Raw genomic sequence first — 13,515 nt, 5'->3', positions numbered from 1 at the left:
CTGTGTTGCAATGGCCCGGGTCTGGATCAGCGCTCCGGGGGACGGCCCGTGCCAAGTCCCTGCCAAGACGGAACTTCAGGGGCAATCAACGGGGTTTCCACGGTCGCCAAGTCCTGGGAATCGGCGAAGATCCGGGGCCTATGGAATTGTGATGGAACTCCGCTGTGGATTAGTGATTCCGTAGGTAGAGTTGAGACAAAGAAAAGAAACTGAATGTGCATTCAGGACAAGTAAGAGAAGCCGAGTAAAAGTAGGAAAAAAACATACAATGCGCCGTCCAAGCGCAAGTCAAACTTTGTAAATGAACGATTCCCAGAGCGGATCCATACCCCCATGACCCTTCTATTCCCGGACCCCCTCGAAGCCACACCGGCGGCGCCCGGACGCGTCATGTATCGATAGCCAGGGTGAGGGCCGCGTAAGTGGTCTCCGCAGGGCGAGAGCACACTACGTACCTCTATGTATGCACTGCGGAGAGCGAGACGTCATGCTATACCGATACCGCTTCCGTCTTCCCATCAAGGAAGCATGAAACACGCGCTTCGTCACCCGCCGCGTCCTCGGTTTCTCATCATCTAAGGCGCCTCGTCTCGAGCCATGCCCCCAAGATGGCCAAGCCAGCAAATGCCGGGAACATTTTGCCTTGAGGGAAGTCGTTGACGTCGCCGAACTCGGGATCGGTTCCTGCAGTGTTGGGATACAAGATGGCTGCCAACCCTGCCAACCAGTAGACACTTCCAAGGAAGCCCGCCGTGCGCAAAGAATCCTTCATCCGCTCACGCCTCTCGACCTGTACGGCCGGTGTGGGGACCGGGCCTGATTTGGCTGGGCCGCATGGCAGCCAGGTGTAAAAGAGGGTTGCGAGGCCCAGGACCACGGATAAGGTAATGGTTTGGCCGCAATGAAATCTGTCAAGGCTGGTTCATTATGTGTTTTCCTGCAACTATGTGACAAGACGGGCATACTTTGCATGTGGCTTCCAGGCCGGATTAAAGATGTGGGTTTCATTGTAGTCGGCCACCGGGGCACCGATGAGGAGAATGAGGGCGTCGATGGTAAGGAGGATCTTGCCGAGCATGGTGATTCGTTTGTTTGGAGGTGATCTAGGTGGTCTATGTTTGGTATTGGCCGTTGAAAAGAAGACGAGACGTCGAGTAGAATAAAATGGTGGCCGTCGGTTTCTGTGTCCGGTTACTCAAAACCCGCAACTTCCCTTGATGTCACGAACGGGACACTGACAGTGGATTCATGCCGTCATGGTATCTAACAGTTGCGCATATTTCCACTGGAAGTAGCACATGATACCAAGTAACGCACTGGGTGTTTGGCAACATGACCACTTTCACAATGAAGGCATTCGGCGTCGGGTGGTGTTAACGACGGAACACAATAAACAGACTTGTCTACAAGGAATTCATCTGACTGCGCAAGGAGTGAATGGCTTCCTCTTGGTTTCCTGATCACAGTCAGCTACCAAGCAAGCAAGCCCGGTTTCGTGGTGACCATCGTGGGACTATGTTTGTTAGTTGTGTTGAGCGGGAGACGGTGGGTGAAGCCCTAAAGAAGCCTGCCACAAAATGCCCTGGGGCGAGCAATCCCTCGGCTGCCCTGGAGGCTGAAAGCGGTGCCGCCTTCCTCCCGCCGCCGGCCCCCCCGCAAAAACTCTCAAACCGCCCCCAAAACATGACACTGGATTCGCCGCCAACCAACCAACAACGAACCACCAAACAACCAACAACTAACCCATCCTCCTCCTCCCTTCAATTCTCTTTCGCAAATTGAAAACCGTAGCCTCAACTAGTCAGGAATTGATCCATCGGTCTTCCCATGTCAATTCGTGCTCTCAATTACTTGCATTGCCTTCTGCCGCTTCTTCCCCGACCTCTCCCTGCTCCCTGCGCAAGAACCTCGATGGCTGCGCTGAATACAGGTACCCGTCCGGAGAAAGAGCGACGGTGAGTAACCCAACGACACCTCGTTCATCATGGTTTGCGATAGACAGGAAAACTGATCTCGAAGCTCTCTCGATAGGATTGACGGTTGATTGTTTCCTACAAACATAGATGAGCCAGCGATTGCCCTGCGGAGGGATATCCTCACTGACGGCCCTGTCTCCGATCTCATCTCCGAGTCCTACACTATAGGCGCCTCGGAGTCGCTGTCCCTCGATCGACGACAGCATGTCTATCGAAACCACAAAAAACATGATTTCACCAAGAAACGAAGCCGCCAAAAAATACAAGGCCGAATTTACAACGAGTGCCAGAACCCTCGTCGGCGCAAAAGGCGCTCGTTGAAAGGCCTGGCTGGCATGTATTCCATCCCAATGTCAGTGTCACGAGCCGCTGTTAGTGCAGCGGGGTTCCTGCAACCAACCCACTACACTCATTAACCCGGGCCCAGGGCGTGTGGTCCACGAGTCCTCCACGAGTCCCCCGGGCCACGGGTGTGACACCCCCAGTGACAGACAGCCGTCTCACACTTCATCCTAACAACATCATGAATTACCTAACGACATTGTTCAGCAACTCGATATATACCAACAAAAATCAATCAATTCTAACTCGAACTTGTCCTCTCCGCAATTATTTCTCGCCAGAACGTACGTTTTCCGGGGACCAAAGCAGTAAAGAAGCCGCCCAAAACCAGTCGTCAAAACCTTTCACGACCCAGCACCATAACCAAGACAAAACAACCGTCGTTACACGGCCGGCCACGGTTCTCGTCCGCAAGCACCTCACCGTCGCGAGCAGCCAATGCTGCAAATCTCCGCTACTCTTCACGCAGCAATTACCTCCCATATCCTCATCGACAAGAAAAAGACCAAAAAGAGATCGGAACGTCATGACAGATCCGTCATCAGTTACCTAGGCATCTCTAATCAGGCCGACTGACTCACAAACGCACATACATGGCTTCCTCCAAGTCATGGCCGTTGGTACCCTTGGGGGGGCGCAACAAAGGTCTGAAGCCGGCTGAAAAGCTTTCAATTCGGGATTGTCTACGTCTAGCGATAATCATCACCCCCGAAGCATTGAGGTTATGAAGGAGGACAACAGATCCGACAACGACATGAACAACTTTTCACGACAACATAGACATTGAGTGTCGACGATCGACTTGCTTGAATGGACTCGATATCCATCAAGGACCAATGTCAACAATATCGCCCGTGTCATATTGATTTGCCCATGTCATGTTGATCTCCACGACAGCCAACAACAACAACACCACCATGACATGAGTCACGAACAACCACCGATAAACAATACAAGACAGACTCGACGTAAGTAAAAAAGTATCATCATTTTCTACCTACTAACACCCCATCCATCCATCCCATCATGCATTCTCCTTCCTTCCTTCCTTCCTAATCTGATCTGATCTTGCTTTACAAAAGCGCAAGGCGCAGCAGAGCAAAGAAACTGAGAAAAAAGAAAGAAAAGAAAAGCAACTTCATCACGAATCATTTCCATCATCACCACGCAGCATAAAACTCCGTTTCTTTTTTTTTTTTCCCTTGCAAGCAATCAATATCCTCCTATTGTTTTTATTCTTCTCTGCTCATTGTTTCTTCTTCTTTTCTCCTTCTTCTTCTTTTCTTTTGTTATTTTTTCCCCCGTCAACTCCTCCTCCTCCTCCTCCTTCTCCACCTCCAAAGTCATCATCCTCCGCTTCTTAATCTCAGGTTGTTATGAGAGTTTGGTTGTGGAAATGCAACGAAGCAACTTAAAAGAACGATGGATGGACTAAGCGTTCTATCATTTCACACTCTCTTTGCCACCCCTCCCCTCCCCCTGAGAGATGGACGATAAAAACTAAAGCCACTGTTCTTCTCTGTGCTAAGGTCCAAGCGGACACATAGTAACGCGCGCGCCGCTGCTAAGATACGATGCTGCTAATTGATCTTGCTACGGAAAGGGGAGATGGATAGAGACGAAAAAAAATGACTCATACGGGGTTGCCAAACCCGAATGATCAAGGTCTTTCTGAGGTAAAAGTCTCAAAGCTTTCTGGGCGTAGGATGGCGATTGTAGCAAGTCAAGAAGCCCTCAGGTAAGTGCCCGCTCCCACCGCAAAGGGTATGCCAGGGCAAGCTGAAGAGAGAACAGGCGAGGAGCATGGCATGACATACACAGATTATCCATAATGGATTTGGAGCAAGAAGGTAGCACATCGGACGGACCCCTCTGGAGCCCTGGTAACGTGAGAGAGAGAGAGACCACCTTCTAGGCAAGGTGGGCCTAGATTGGGCTGGAGAGCGAGCCGACCAAGTGGCCGGGAACTGTTTACTCCTCCTCGGAGCTCTCCTCATCCTCGCTGTCCTCCTCACGATGGTGCTGCGGAGCGGGTTCAGCAGAAATCCTTCCCGTACCCTCGATCGACTCCAGAGGCTCTTGACTACCGGAGCCTTGGCGGCCGGCCTGGGCGCGCAGCTCGTTCAACTGCTGCAGTCTACGCTCTTGCTCCATCTTGCTCATGGGCTTATTCTTCTTAGTCTTCTGCACGGGTTTGGACCGTTGCGCAGCAGGTGGCGGAGGAGGCGCCTGGGCGGCCATGGTACGTTCCTTTTCCCTTTGCAGGTGCGGGAATGCCTTGATGGCGAGATCGTATAGCTGAGTGAGGGCCTCTTGGGAGAGCTGATCAATGTCCAGCTCCAATTCACCCGAGTCGTTCTCACCCGTACCCGTGTCGCTCTTGATAATCTCAATAGCACGCTCAAGTTGGGTGCCTTCCAGCTCGGCAATACCGGCTGCAATAACTTCCTTCTCGACCGTGCCCATCTTGCGCTTTGGAGCGGGTTTCCTAGCCGCCGCCTTCTTGGGCATACCTCCCATACCACCTCCGTGACCGCCCATGCTCGAGTGGCTAACGCTAGCCTTCTTGGCAACATGGCCACCAGCGTGGTGCGAGCTGCCACCGGCCGGCATGGCCTTCTTAGGCTTGCTAACCGAAGGCTTATTAGCATGATGCGACTTTGCAGGCGCGGCCTTCTTGGTCGGCTGCATGGAAGCAATCTTGGACCTCTCCGTGATGATCTGCTTTTGCAGCATGGCCACGACAGACTGAGCAATCTCGACGTCCGCCATATTCGGATTCATCTCGAGCATAATGTCGTTGATCTTCTTCTGTTCTTCCTCCAACCGCTTCATGTAGCTTGCCAAACGCTGCTGGGCCCCCTTAAGTTCCTCATCCACCTCCGGCTCGCCCTCCGATTCAGGCTCCTCCCAGTCCGACTCATCCTTCAACCTAGGGCTACTGTTCGAGGAAAGATGGGGCGCAGGAGCAGGCGCATGCTTAGCCAGCCACTCATCTTTCTTAGACATTTCACGGCGGTAAAGGCTTTGCAGTCGCAGAGCCTGCTCATACACAATGTGCTGCTCGCCGTTGAACAGCCTGCAGTTCTTGATGATCAGGTCAAAGTCCCGCTCGAACTCTTTGGCGCTGGCGTAGTCGCCCGCGTTAAGCTTGCTCTGCATCGTCGACAAGTCCATCGGCTTCTTGATGATCTTGTGGTAAGTCGGGATGTTGAGGGCGACAGGATCAACCGGCTTCTGGAAGGCCTCGTTGAACTCATAGTATCTCTGCTTGCGGAGTTCAGTGAGCACCTCTTCGCAGAAACGGAGTTCGGGGATGAGCTTCTTCTTGCGCTTTGTGTCATAGACGAGGTCCTTGGAATGGGTCGGCTTGACGGGGCGCTTGGCCCGGCTATCGGGCTTGGTCGAGTCGCGGCGAATGAGGGGCATGCCATTGTTGTTGGCAGGGATGGCAAAGGCAGGAGACTCGATGGACTTTGACGATGAGGGAGCGGGCACAGCAGCGGTGTTAACGCGAGGCTGTTGGGGGCGCTGGGGGAGAGGCGCCGACGGAGAAGAGAGATGAGAAGCGGCTCTCGGTTCCGCATGACGGGTCGGGTGCTGCTTCGCAAAGTCCTTTTTCTCCGGCCTCGACGGCTCAAATGCTGGGCAGCCACCAAGTCGAGCCAAGATAGTATCTCGACACAACCGAGCCGCGGCAGTGACGTCATGGTACTCACCGTTGAAGGCGATGGAGTTTTGCACCAGCTTCTCCAAGTCGCGCTTGAAGTCTCCTAGGGTGTGGTACTTAGCCAAGTTCCCGCGGAGCCGCTTCTCCATGGTCTGGATGTCGGTAGGGTCCTTAACCTTGGCCGAGTATTCATTCCACAGGCCCGGCCAGAGCTCCGACACGGGGAGACGGAAGTGATAACCCGCTTTGGTCTTCTTGACGCCAGCCAGCACCTGACGGATCTGGCGATTCATGTAGTCCGAGATGGGCAAGTGGTTGAGCGAGTCATCCGCAAGCGACTTGGGTTCGCTCCTGTCGTGGACCGAGGTAGATGCAGATGACGCGGCAGGCTTACTGTCGACGTCCATCTTGTCCTCCCTTTTGGCCTCGTTCTTAGCGTTGCCCTGATCTGCGATAGGGGACACCTTTGCGCGTTTGGCGACAGGCTCATCTTCGCTGTCTTCCTCGCGTTCTCTATAGGGCTTGGACGACGGCGGGGGCGCATCCGACATGCTGGTGTCTGCGGTGACCGGGGCGGCTGGGGATGGTCGAGACACGTCTTTCTCCTTCTTCTCGTCTTCAGCGGGCGTGGGGGGCGGTACGTCACTGACAGCAGTGTCTTGTGTCTCCGGTTGGGTTGTTGTGGGCGTCGCCTCGGCGGGCTTTGCCTGTTCTGATTTGGCGGGCTCCTCGACGGTGGCAGGTGCATCAGCCATCTCCACGTCCTCTTGTTGTTTCGCAGGAGAGGCGGGAGGTTTTGACGCGGGCTCGATGGCGGGGGTCTCAGTGGCGGGGGTCTCAGTTGCGGCAGGAGCAGCAGCCTCTTCCTTTTCCTTTGCTGCGGGTCCGTCATCCGATTTCGCTTCAGATTTCGCTTCCGTGGCCACGTCAGCTTTTGGTTCGGCCGGCTTGTCCTCCTTGGCCTCCTCGGCAGCGGCAGGCTTCTCTTCCTCCTTGGGCTTTTCCTCGGCGGCCGGTTCAGGAACCTTGTCCTCCCCAGGCGATGCGACGGGCTCCTTTTGCGCATCGCCCGCCGGCACCTCTGGCGCATCGATCTCCATCTTGTCGCCCTCGTCCTTTGGCCCCTCCTCCTCCTTTGCTGGTTCCTCGGCCTTCTTTTCTTCTTCTTCTACTGGAGCGGGCTTTGCGTCCTCTTTTTGAGCCTGCTCGTCACTCTTCGGCTCACCTTCCTTCGACTCTTCCGCTTTGGGGGCGTCTTCTTCCTTCTTGGCTGGTGTGGTCTGTGCTTCTTCCAACAAAGGTTCGTTTTTAGGAGTAGGAAGACTATCGGTTTTGGTTTCTGGCACAAGAGTTTTAGGGGAGACGGCGTCGTCGTGGCTATGGGGAGATATTAGCGTTCATAGGTTCAGGTATTGGATGGGTTGGTGAGCAAAAGGTCTGGGTGGCGAGGCGGCGCAAGTGAATGCGTCATCTTCAGGTGAAGGTAATCTGAGGGACAAGATTGGTAAGGTAACTAGTAAGGTAACTCACCCATTCACTTCTGTTTCTTTTTGGTGATCACCATCTGCAACATCCTTCACTGGCGCATCAGGGGTTGGTGCCGCATCACCAGTAGCATCAGCAGTAGCATCAGCAGTAGCAGTAGCAGCAGCAGCATCACTCTTGGGTGCATCTGCCACTGGCGCATCTGGAGCGGCGGTAGGCGCCTCAGTAGCCATGGTGACGGGCTTCTCGGGCAGAGCCGCGCCGCCGTCAGCTTGTTGACTTGTCATAACTGCCATACAGTAAGATTGAGGAAAAGCTAGAAGACAAGATGAAAGGCTATCCACGTGGATATTGTCTGAGTCTGTGTGTGTGTGCGCGCAACTGAATGGGGGGGGATTGGGTATCTAAGCAATGATCTGGGGCATCAAAACAACTGAAGAAACCGTGTCAGCGAAACGACGTGCACACGATGCAAAAGTAGTTGATTCGATGATAGCCTGAGTTGGTATATAAGTTTAATCAAATGGATGATGTTGTGGTGTGTGCTATCGCACGAGTGCAAAGTGTGTGTGTGTGTGTGGGTGCAGTGTTGTGTTGTGTTGTGTGCGACGACGACAACAACTAGTAGCTGGTTGGTTAAACCGCCGCAAGTGTAGGCAATTGCGACCTGGAAGCGACTGCGAATAGTGGCGTTTGCGATTGCGATGAGATGCGCGCGCGCGACGACGACGATTGAGGTGGAGTGGGAGTACTCGAAAGTCGGCAATTGCGCGAGGGTTGGGGTTGCGAGAGGCGCGAGTGGTGGTACGTGCACACGCGTCGGTCGGGTCGGATCAGGTCGGGGGATGAGGGGAAAAGAAAATCGGAAAAGAAGGGGGGAAAGAAAATAAAAAAAATAAAAAACGTTGCCACCACTCACAAGTTTGCGAAGTTGCGCGGGCCAGGGGGGGGTCGAGGCTGAACTGATCAAAGTCCGGTGTGGGCCTTCAGCCTTGCGTTGCAATGCAACGAATGTGTGGGCGATACGATGTCGGGGGTGAAAAAACGTCGTGAAATCAGAACAGTCGGGGGGAGGAGGCTGGAGTGGTGCGGTCGGGTGGTGCAGACCGCGGATCTGATTGGATGTGGCTGGGCTGGGCTGGCTGGTTGGGCGGGCAACAGCAAAAAAAAGATATTTTTTAGTCAAGGGTTGGAACTTTTTGGACGGAGGGTTCGCAGGTTCTCTTGTACAAGTCACAAGAAACGACGGATGGGGGGGAGTGGGGAGAAAGCGGCTGGCGTCGCGTCAGAGTCGAGCAGCAGCTACACTAGTGGAGGGGGGTTCGTGGCTGCTGTGTTGCTCGGGGCTGCTGATTGGCCGGATGGTCGGTAGCGGGGGGGGGGGTGTCTTGTTTGTGTTGCGCGTCGCAGTCTCCCTTTTTTTCCCCAAAAATTCGGGGGTGAGAGAACACATGTCAGTCCCGGTCGGCAGCTCGACGCTATTTATGAAAGCTGTCCGAGCTCCCCAGCAGCGACGAGGCCCTGCGGGTGGCTCCGCCTTCTGACTGGTTCCCTTGGTCGGTGGAGGCGGCTTTGGAGCGTCTGGTTGGCCACTCTGTCGCATTGTGGGCCGTGCGCGATCGACACCAGGGACACTGGAGTCTGGAGGTGCAACCACAAGCGTCCGTATCACCAAGACCTTGGACGCCTTTGATGTTTTCACCGTGGTACATATATTGGCCAGTTGTCCTCATCTTCTTCGGTTTCGTTGCTTCATTTGATTTTCTTTTCACCTTGGATTTCGCCAGATTCGCCGCCTTTCCTCAGGTTATTCATCCTGGATGCAAGAATGTCCAAGAGCACTGGCACAAAAAACTTGTTGGGCTCGGACAGACTCGCGTTCGGGGATATTGCATTGGTGCAGGTACAAGCCCGGATACGACTGGTTTGATGTCCTCAGTCGCCATGATGTCTTCGAAAAGGGTAAAAAAAACATGTCAAGGAGTGTCAAGGAAATATCGATGGCTAAGAACGAGAAAATGTCGACAAGCAACGAACAAAGCACTCAGCCTCTTCCTGCCTCGGTTTCGTATCGAAGCTCAAAGGTCATCGGAGAGAACCCAGCAAATTGCAGCAAGCAAAACAAGCAAACGGCAACGGCAGCGGGAGGGTGAGAAATGGCATCTTTCTTTTCGCTGGACAATGGGAGCCTGCGGTAGCAACCACGGCCGACTCTTTGAACGACGGGATTGAACCTTGGATGCTGTAACGGGGGCAAGCCGACATGTGAAACGTTTGTTGCACTCGACTGCAATCTGGCTGCAAACGGCATGCCACGACTGGAGATAAGAACGCGATAACTTAGACGAGCTGGATAGTTCTGATGAAGCCGTTGTTGACCACAGCAAGGTTGAGATTCAAGGTGAGGAAAGTCGACCAAAGAAAGAGAATGAACGAGACCCAAGACCTTTCTTATAAGTGCATGTCTTTTGATATTTCCTCTTTCGGCGGAGATATCAAAGATGCAAGTGGACGGGAAGAAGAAGACGCGGAAGGTGGGTTCGTGGGAGGGGGTGCGAAATCAGACCGACGACCGAGCCCTTTCCCATCGGACTGTAGTACCTATACGTGCAGGTAGGTAACATTGCTATTTGGACAAGCGAGCCTTGTCGTTTTGGGCCATGTCGCGCTTGCTTTTCCACTGTGGCATTCTCCAGGCGTTCCCTTCGTTCGTCGAAATTCCGTTGTCTCGACTCTTCTTCTTTTCCCGAAATGAAGCTTGAGAGTCAACAAAGTCGCAACATCAACGACAAGGATCAGGCTTCAAGCCAAGCCCATAATGCGGTATAATCCACGCTTGGGTGCAAGGGTAGCTGCTGTTCAGCCCGTCGCGTGCCCGGCTCGCCTTCACCTTCCATTTCTCTCACTCACACCGCGACAGAAGGACACATGTCGAAACGGATGGAAGTACAACGGTGTCGGGGTGTGAGTCCCGACGATATCCTTTGGGGTTTGAAAGTGGCCAAGTGTTAAAGTGTAAAGTGCTGTAGTATTGAACAGGGCGAATGGTGTTGAATGTTCAAAATGAGACCGACAGGCAGCAACAGGAAGGCAACAGCGAGTTCGAGTTCAGTCTGACCCCAAAAAGTTTCCTGTTGTGCTGTTGAACGAACGAAACTGGCCAATAAAACAGACGGGTCCCTCTTGGTCTGGCAATCAGCGAGCTTCACGCGCGGTGTTGCCGTGCAGCCTCAAGGCAAATTAATCACGCGGGAATCCGCTCCCGTAAACGCACAGCCACGCAGCCACACAGGTCCTGACTCACCACAGCAGATGGACTGTGCGTCGAAGCAGTGCTGTCACATGAGAGATCACGGGGACAGCTTAAATACAGCACGGGCCATCGCCCTTCATCAGATGCCAAGAATTCTCCAGTGTACCTTGTACCCCAAAGTGGGGGAGCGTGGCAGGGGCCCGGTGGGACTGCAGCGACTTCCACCTGAAAAAAAGTTTGGCCGCGATCCAGAATTTTTTTGCAGCAGCAGCTTTGGAACAGCTTTTCCAGCAGCCAAATCCAGCACGCAACTGAAGTGAATACGCCGATTTCACTCGAATATCTTGCATTTTTGCATCTTGCATATTCAAGGAGCATAGACTATTACCCTGGCTGTGGTACAATTCACCTATTTATCATAAACCAACCGACCAATTGGCAGCAGTATCAAATACCCTTTATCAGATCCCGGTCCATATAATTTTCAAATCGATAAGGAAAAAGGAAGAGATTCTTCCCCACGCGACCATCCTCGACCCTCTCTCTCTCTCCTTCCTTCCTCACGACAACCTCAGTATCCCTCCAATCCCCTCCAAACAACACTCACACACACACCATGTCTACCAAGAGGAAAGCGCTCTCCCTGGCCAAGCCGGTGGTCAAGCCCAGCGCCAAAGTCGCAACCAGGTCCAAGATCGACGAGACAAGGACGGCCGTCTCGACCGGCCCAGCACCAAAGTCTGCCACCAAGGCCACCGCCCCAGAGACCATTGAGATTTCCAGCGACTCCTCCAGCCACTACAGCGGCTCGGACAATGAAGAAGATGTGAACAGCGACAACGAGGAGGAGGCCGTCGACGCCGCTCCCGAGAAGAAGCAGACCACCACCACCACCACCGAGCCCACTGCCCAACAAGACCAAGAGAACAACGACAACGACAACGACGACGACGACGATGCCTCCCCTACATTCGGCGATCTCGCCCGCGGCAACGCCACCATCGACGTCGCCTCCGCTCTCGCCGCCCAACAAGAAGCTTCTTCTTCTGCCGCCGCCGCTACCAAAAACAACACCATCACGGTCCAGCGCCCCAACGGCACCGCTACCACCATCTCCGCCACCTCCCTCGGCACCGTGCTCAACCAAGCCCTGCGCACCGACGACTCGGACCTGCTCGAATCGTGCCTGCAGACGTCCGACCCCAAGATCATCACCAACACCATTACGCGCATGGACTCGGCGCTCGCAGGCGTCTTGCTCTCCAAGCTCGCGGCCCGCATGCATCGCCGCCCTGGTCGCGCTTTTGGCTTGATGAAGTGGATCCAGACCACCCTCGTCGCGCACGGCGGGAGCTTGGTTGCGCAGCCTGAAGTCGTGGCGCGGCTGGGCGAGCTCAACCGCGTGCTGGAGGAGCGGGCGAGGGGATTGCCTGCGTTGTTGGCGCTCAAGGGAAAACTGGATATGCTGGATCAGCAGATGCGGTGGAGGAAGTTTGTGAAGCAGGGTGGTGCGGCGAAGGAGGAGCAGCATCAAGAAAATGAAGAAGAGGAGGAGGAGGAGGACGTTGATGAGCCGGGTGTGGTGTATGTGGAGGGGGATGAGGAGACTGGTACTGTCAATGGTACGATGGGCAACGAGGAAGACTTTGCGCTTATAGATGTTGGTGCGAATGGCGAGTCGGATGAGGAGGAGGGTGATGAGGATGAGGAGGACGATGAGGAGGATGATGAGGAGTTTGATGATGGGGAGAGCCTGGATGAGGATGAGGTCGATCATGATGATGTTGAGGAGAGCGGTGATGAGGATGAGGATGACGAGGAGGAGGAGGATGATGCGCCACCAGCCAAGGTGCAGAAGACGTCATCCAAATTCGCAAAGAGAAAGTAAAGACGGGGCGGTACGAAGGATGTGGTGTAAAGAAGGGTGTATTGCTGTCAAGTATAGGTAAAATGCTGATGGGGCCATGGCCGTTGTTGTTGTTGTCACATACATATCCCGTCAGGTTTCGCATCCTTTGGGGTTAAGGAGTTTATAATCATGTCTTTTTCTTGGTTTCTATCCTGGTTTTTTGTGTGTAATTTTGTTGTAGAAAAGGGGGAACTTTGAGTAACTACTGTAGTGGTGTTGAACATACATACCTTGGGTGAAATAGTTACTCGGTAAATATAGACATGTCATGTTGCCCACATACTTATGGCCTGTAACCGTTGTTCATTTATTTTATGTTCGTGTGTGTGTTTTTGTTGTTTCTATTTTCTTCTTCTTGTTCTTTTAGATATCTCTCTCTTGATAGTTCAACACTGACGTACCAAACAAACAACATCTCTCTGACTATCATGCCTCTCTCTATCAACTGACTACTGTACTCAATTGCATGTCTAAATTGCTTCACTTTTCTTTTAATCTCCTTCATTACGTAGCGAAGTGCTCTACCTACCTACCTACCTACCTGCCCACTGCCCAAGTCACCTCCCAAGGAAAACGCACATACTAACGCCACGAATAATCTTCACTAGGATACGTCTTCTTAGAACTCACACCCTGTAATTATTGGATGAATCGATAGATTGATGGATCGATTGATAGACTAAAGAGCATAAATGAATGAATGCTCTCTTTCAGATGAATTAGGAAGATATGGATGGATCGGTGTTCAACAGATTTGACAATTCTCTTACCATGTATAGTATTCAGGTCCATTACTACTTCAAATGAAAATGAAAGTGACAGTAGATATTTCGTTTCTTCGAAAAAGTAGTAGTACTTTAATCCACGCACACACATATGT

The 13,515-nt window shown here is 53.1% G+C and overlaps 4 protein-coding genes across 4 annotated transcripts; 2 read left to right on the top strand and 2 right to left on the bottom strand.

Annotated features, from left to right (window-relative positions):
* Positions 1-571: 571 nt before the first annotated feature.
* B0T23DRAFT_430123 (uncharacterized protein) lies at positions 572-1,078 on the bottom strand (the record flags this gene model as incomplete). The annotated part of the gene is made up of 2 exons (XM_062840227.1): positions 572-908; positions 966-1,078. 2 exons carry the CDS (start codon positions 1,076-1,078, stop codon positions 572-574), a joined length of 450 nt encoding a protein of 149 aa, XP_062692342.1.
* Positions 1,079-4,289: 3,211 nt separating this feature from the next.
* Positions 4,290-7,706, bottom strand: B0T23DRAFT_318260 (uncharacterized protein; the record flags this gene model as incomplete). Its single annotated transcript, XM_062835063.1, has 2 exons — positions 4,290-7,365; positions 7,519-7,706. 2 exons carry the CDS (start codon positions 7,704-7,706, stop codon positions 4,290-4,292), a joined length of 3,264 nt encoding a protein of 1,087 aa, XP_062692341.1.
* A 1,287-nt stretch (positions 7,707-8,993) lies between these two features.
* B0T23DRAFT_383277 (uncharacterized protein) lies at positions 8,994-9,992 on the top strand. The gene has a single exon (XM_062837402.1). The coding sequence runs from the start codon at positions 9,166-9,168 to the stop codon at positions 9,703-9,705; it is 540 nt and encodes a 179-aa protein (XP_062692340.1). The 5' UTR covers positions 8,994-9,165; the 3' UTR covers positions 9,706-9,992.
* A 910-nt stretch (positions 9,993-10,902) lies between these two features.
* On the top strand, positions 10,903-12,936 carry B0T23DRAFT_413724 (Dip2/Utp12 family-domain-containing protein). Its single transcript, XM_062839536.1, has one exon. The coding sequence runs from the start codon at positions 11,343-11,345 to the stop codon at positions 12,612-12,614; it is 1,272 nt and encodes a 423-aa protein (XP_062692339.1). The 5' UTR covers positions 10,903-11,342; the 3' UTR covers positions 12,615-12,936.
* Positions 12,937-13,515: the final 579 nt, after the last annotated feature.

The sequence above is a fragment of the Neurospora hispaniola genome, assembly GCF_033458365.1.
Source record: "Neurospora hispaniola strain FGSC 10403 chromosome Unknown B0T23scaffold_5, whole genome shotgun sequence".
Classification (NCBI taxonomy): Eukaryota; Fungi; Ascomycota; class Sordariomycetes; order Sordariales; family Sordariaceae; genus Neurospora; species Neurospora hispaniola.
Note: the sequence above shows the minus strand (reverse complement) of the source record. Positions and strands in the feature narration are given on the sequence as shown.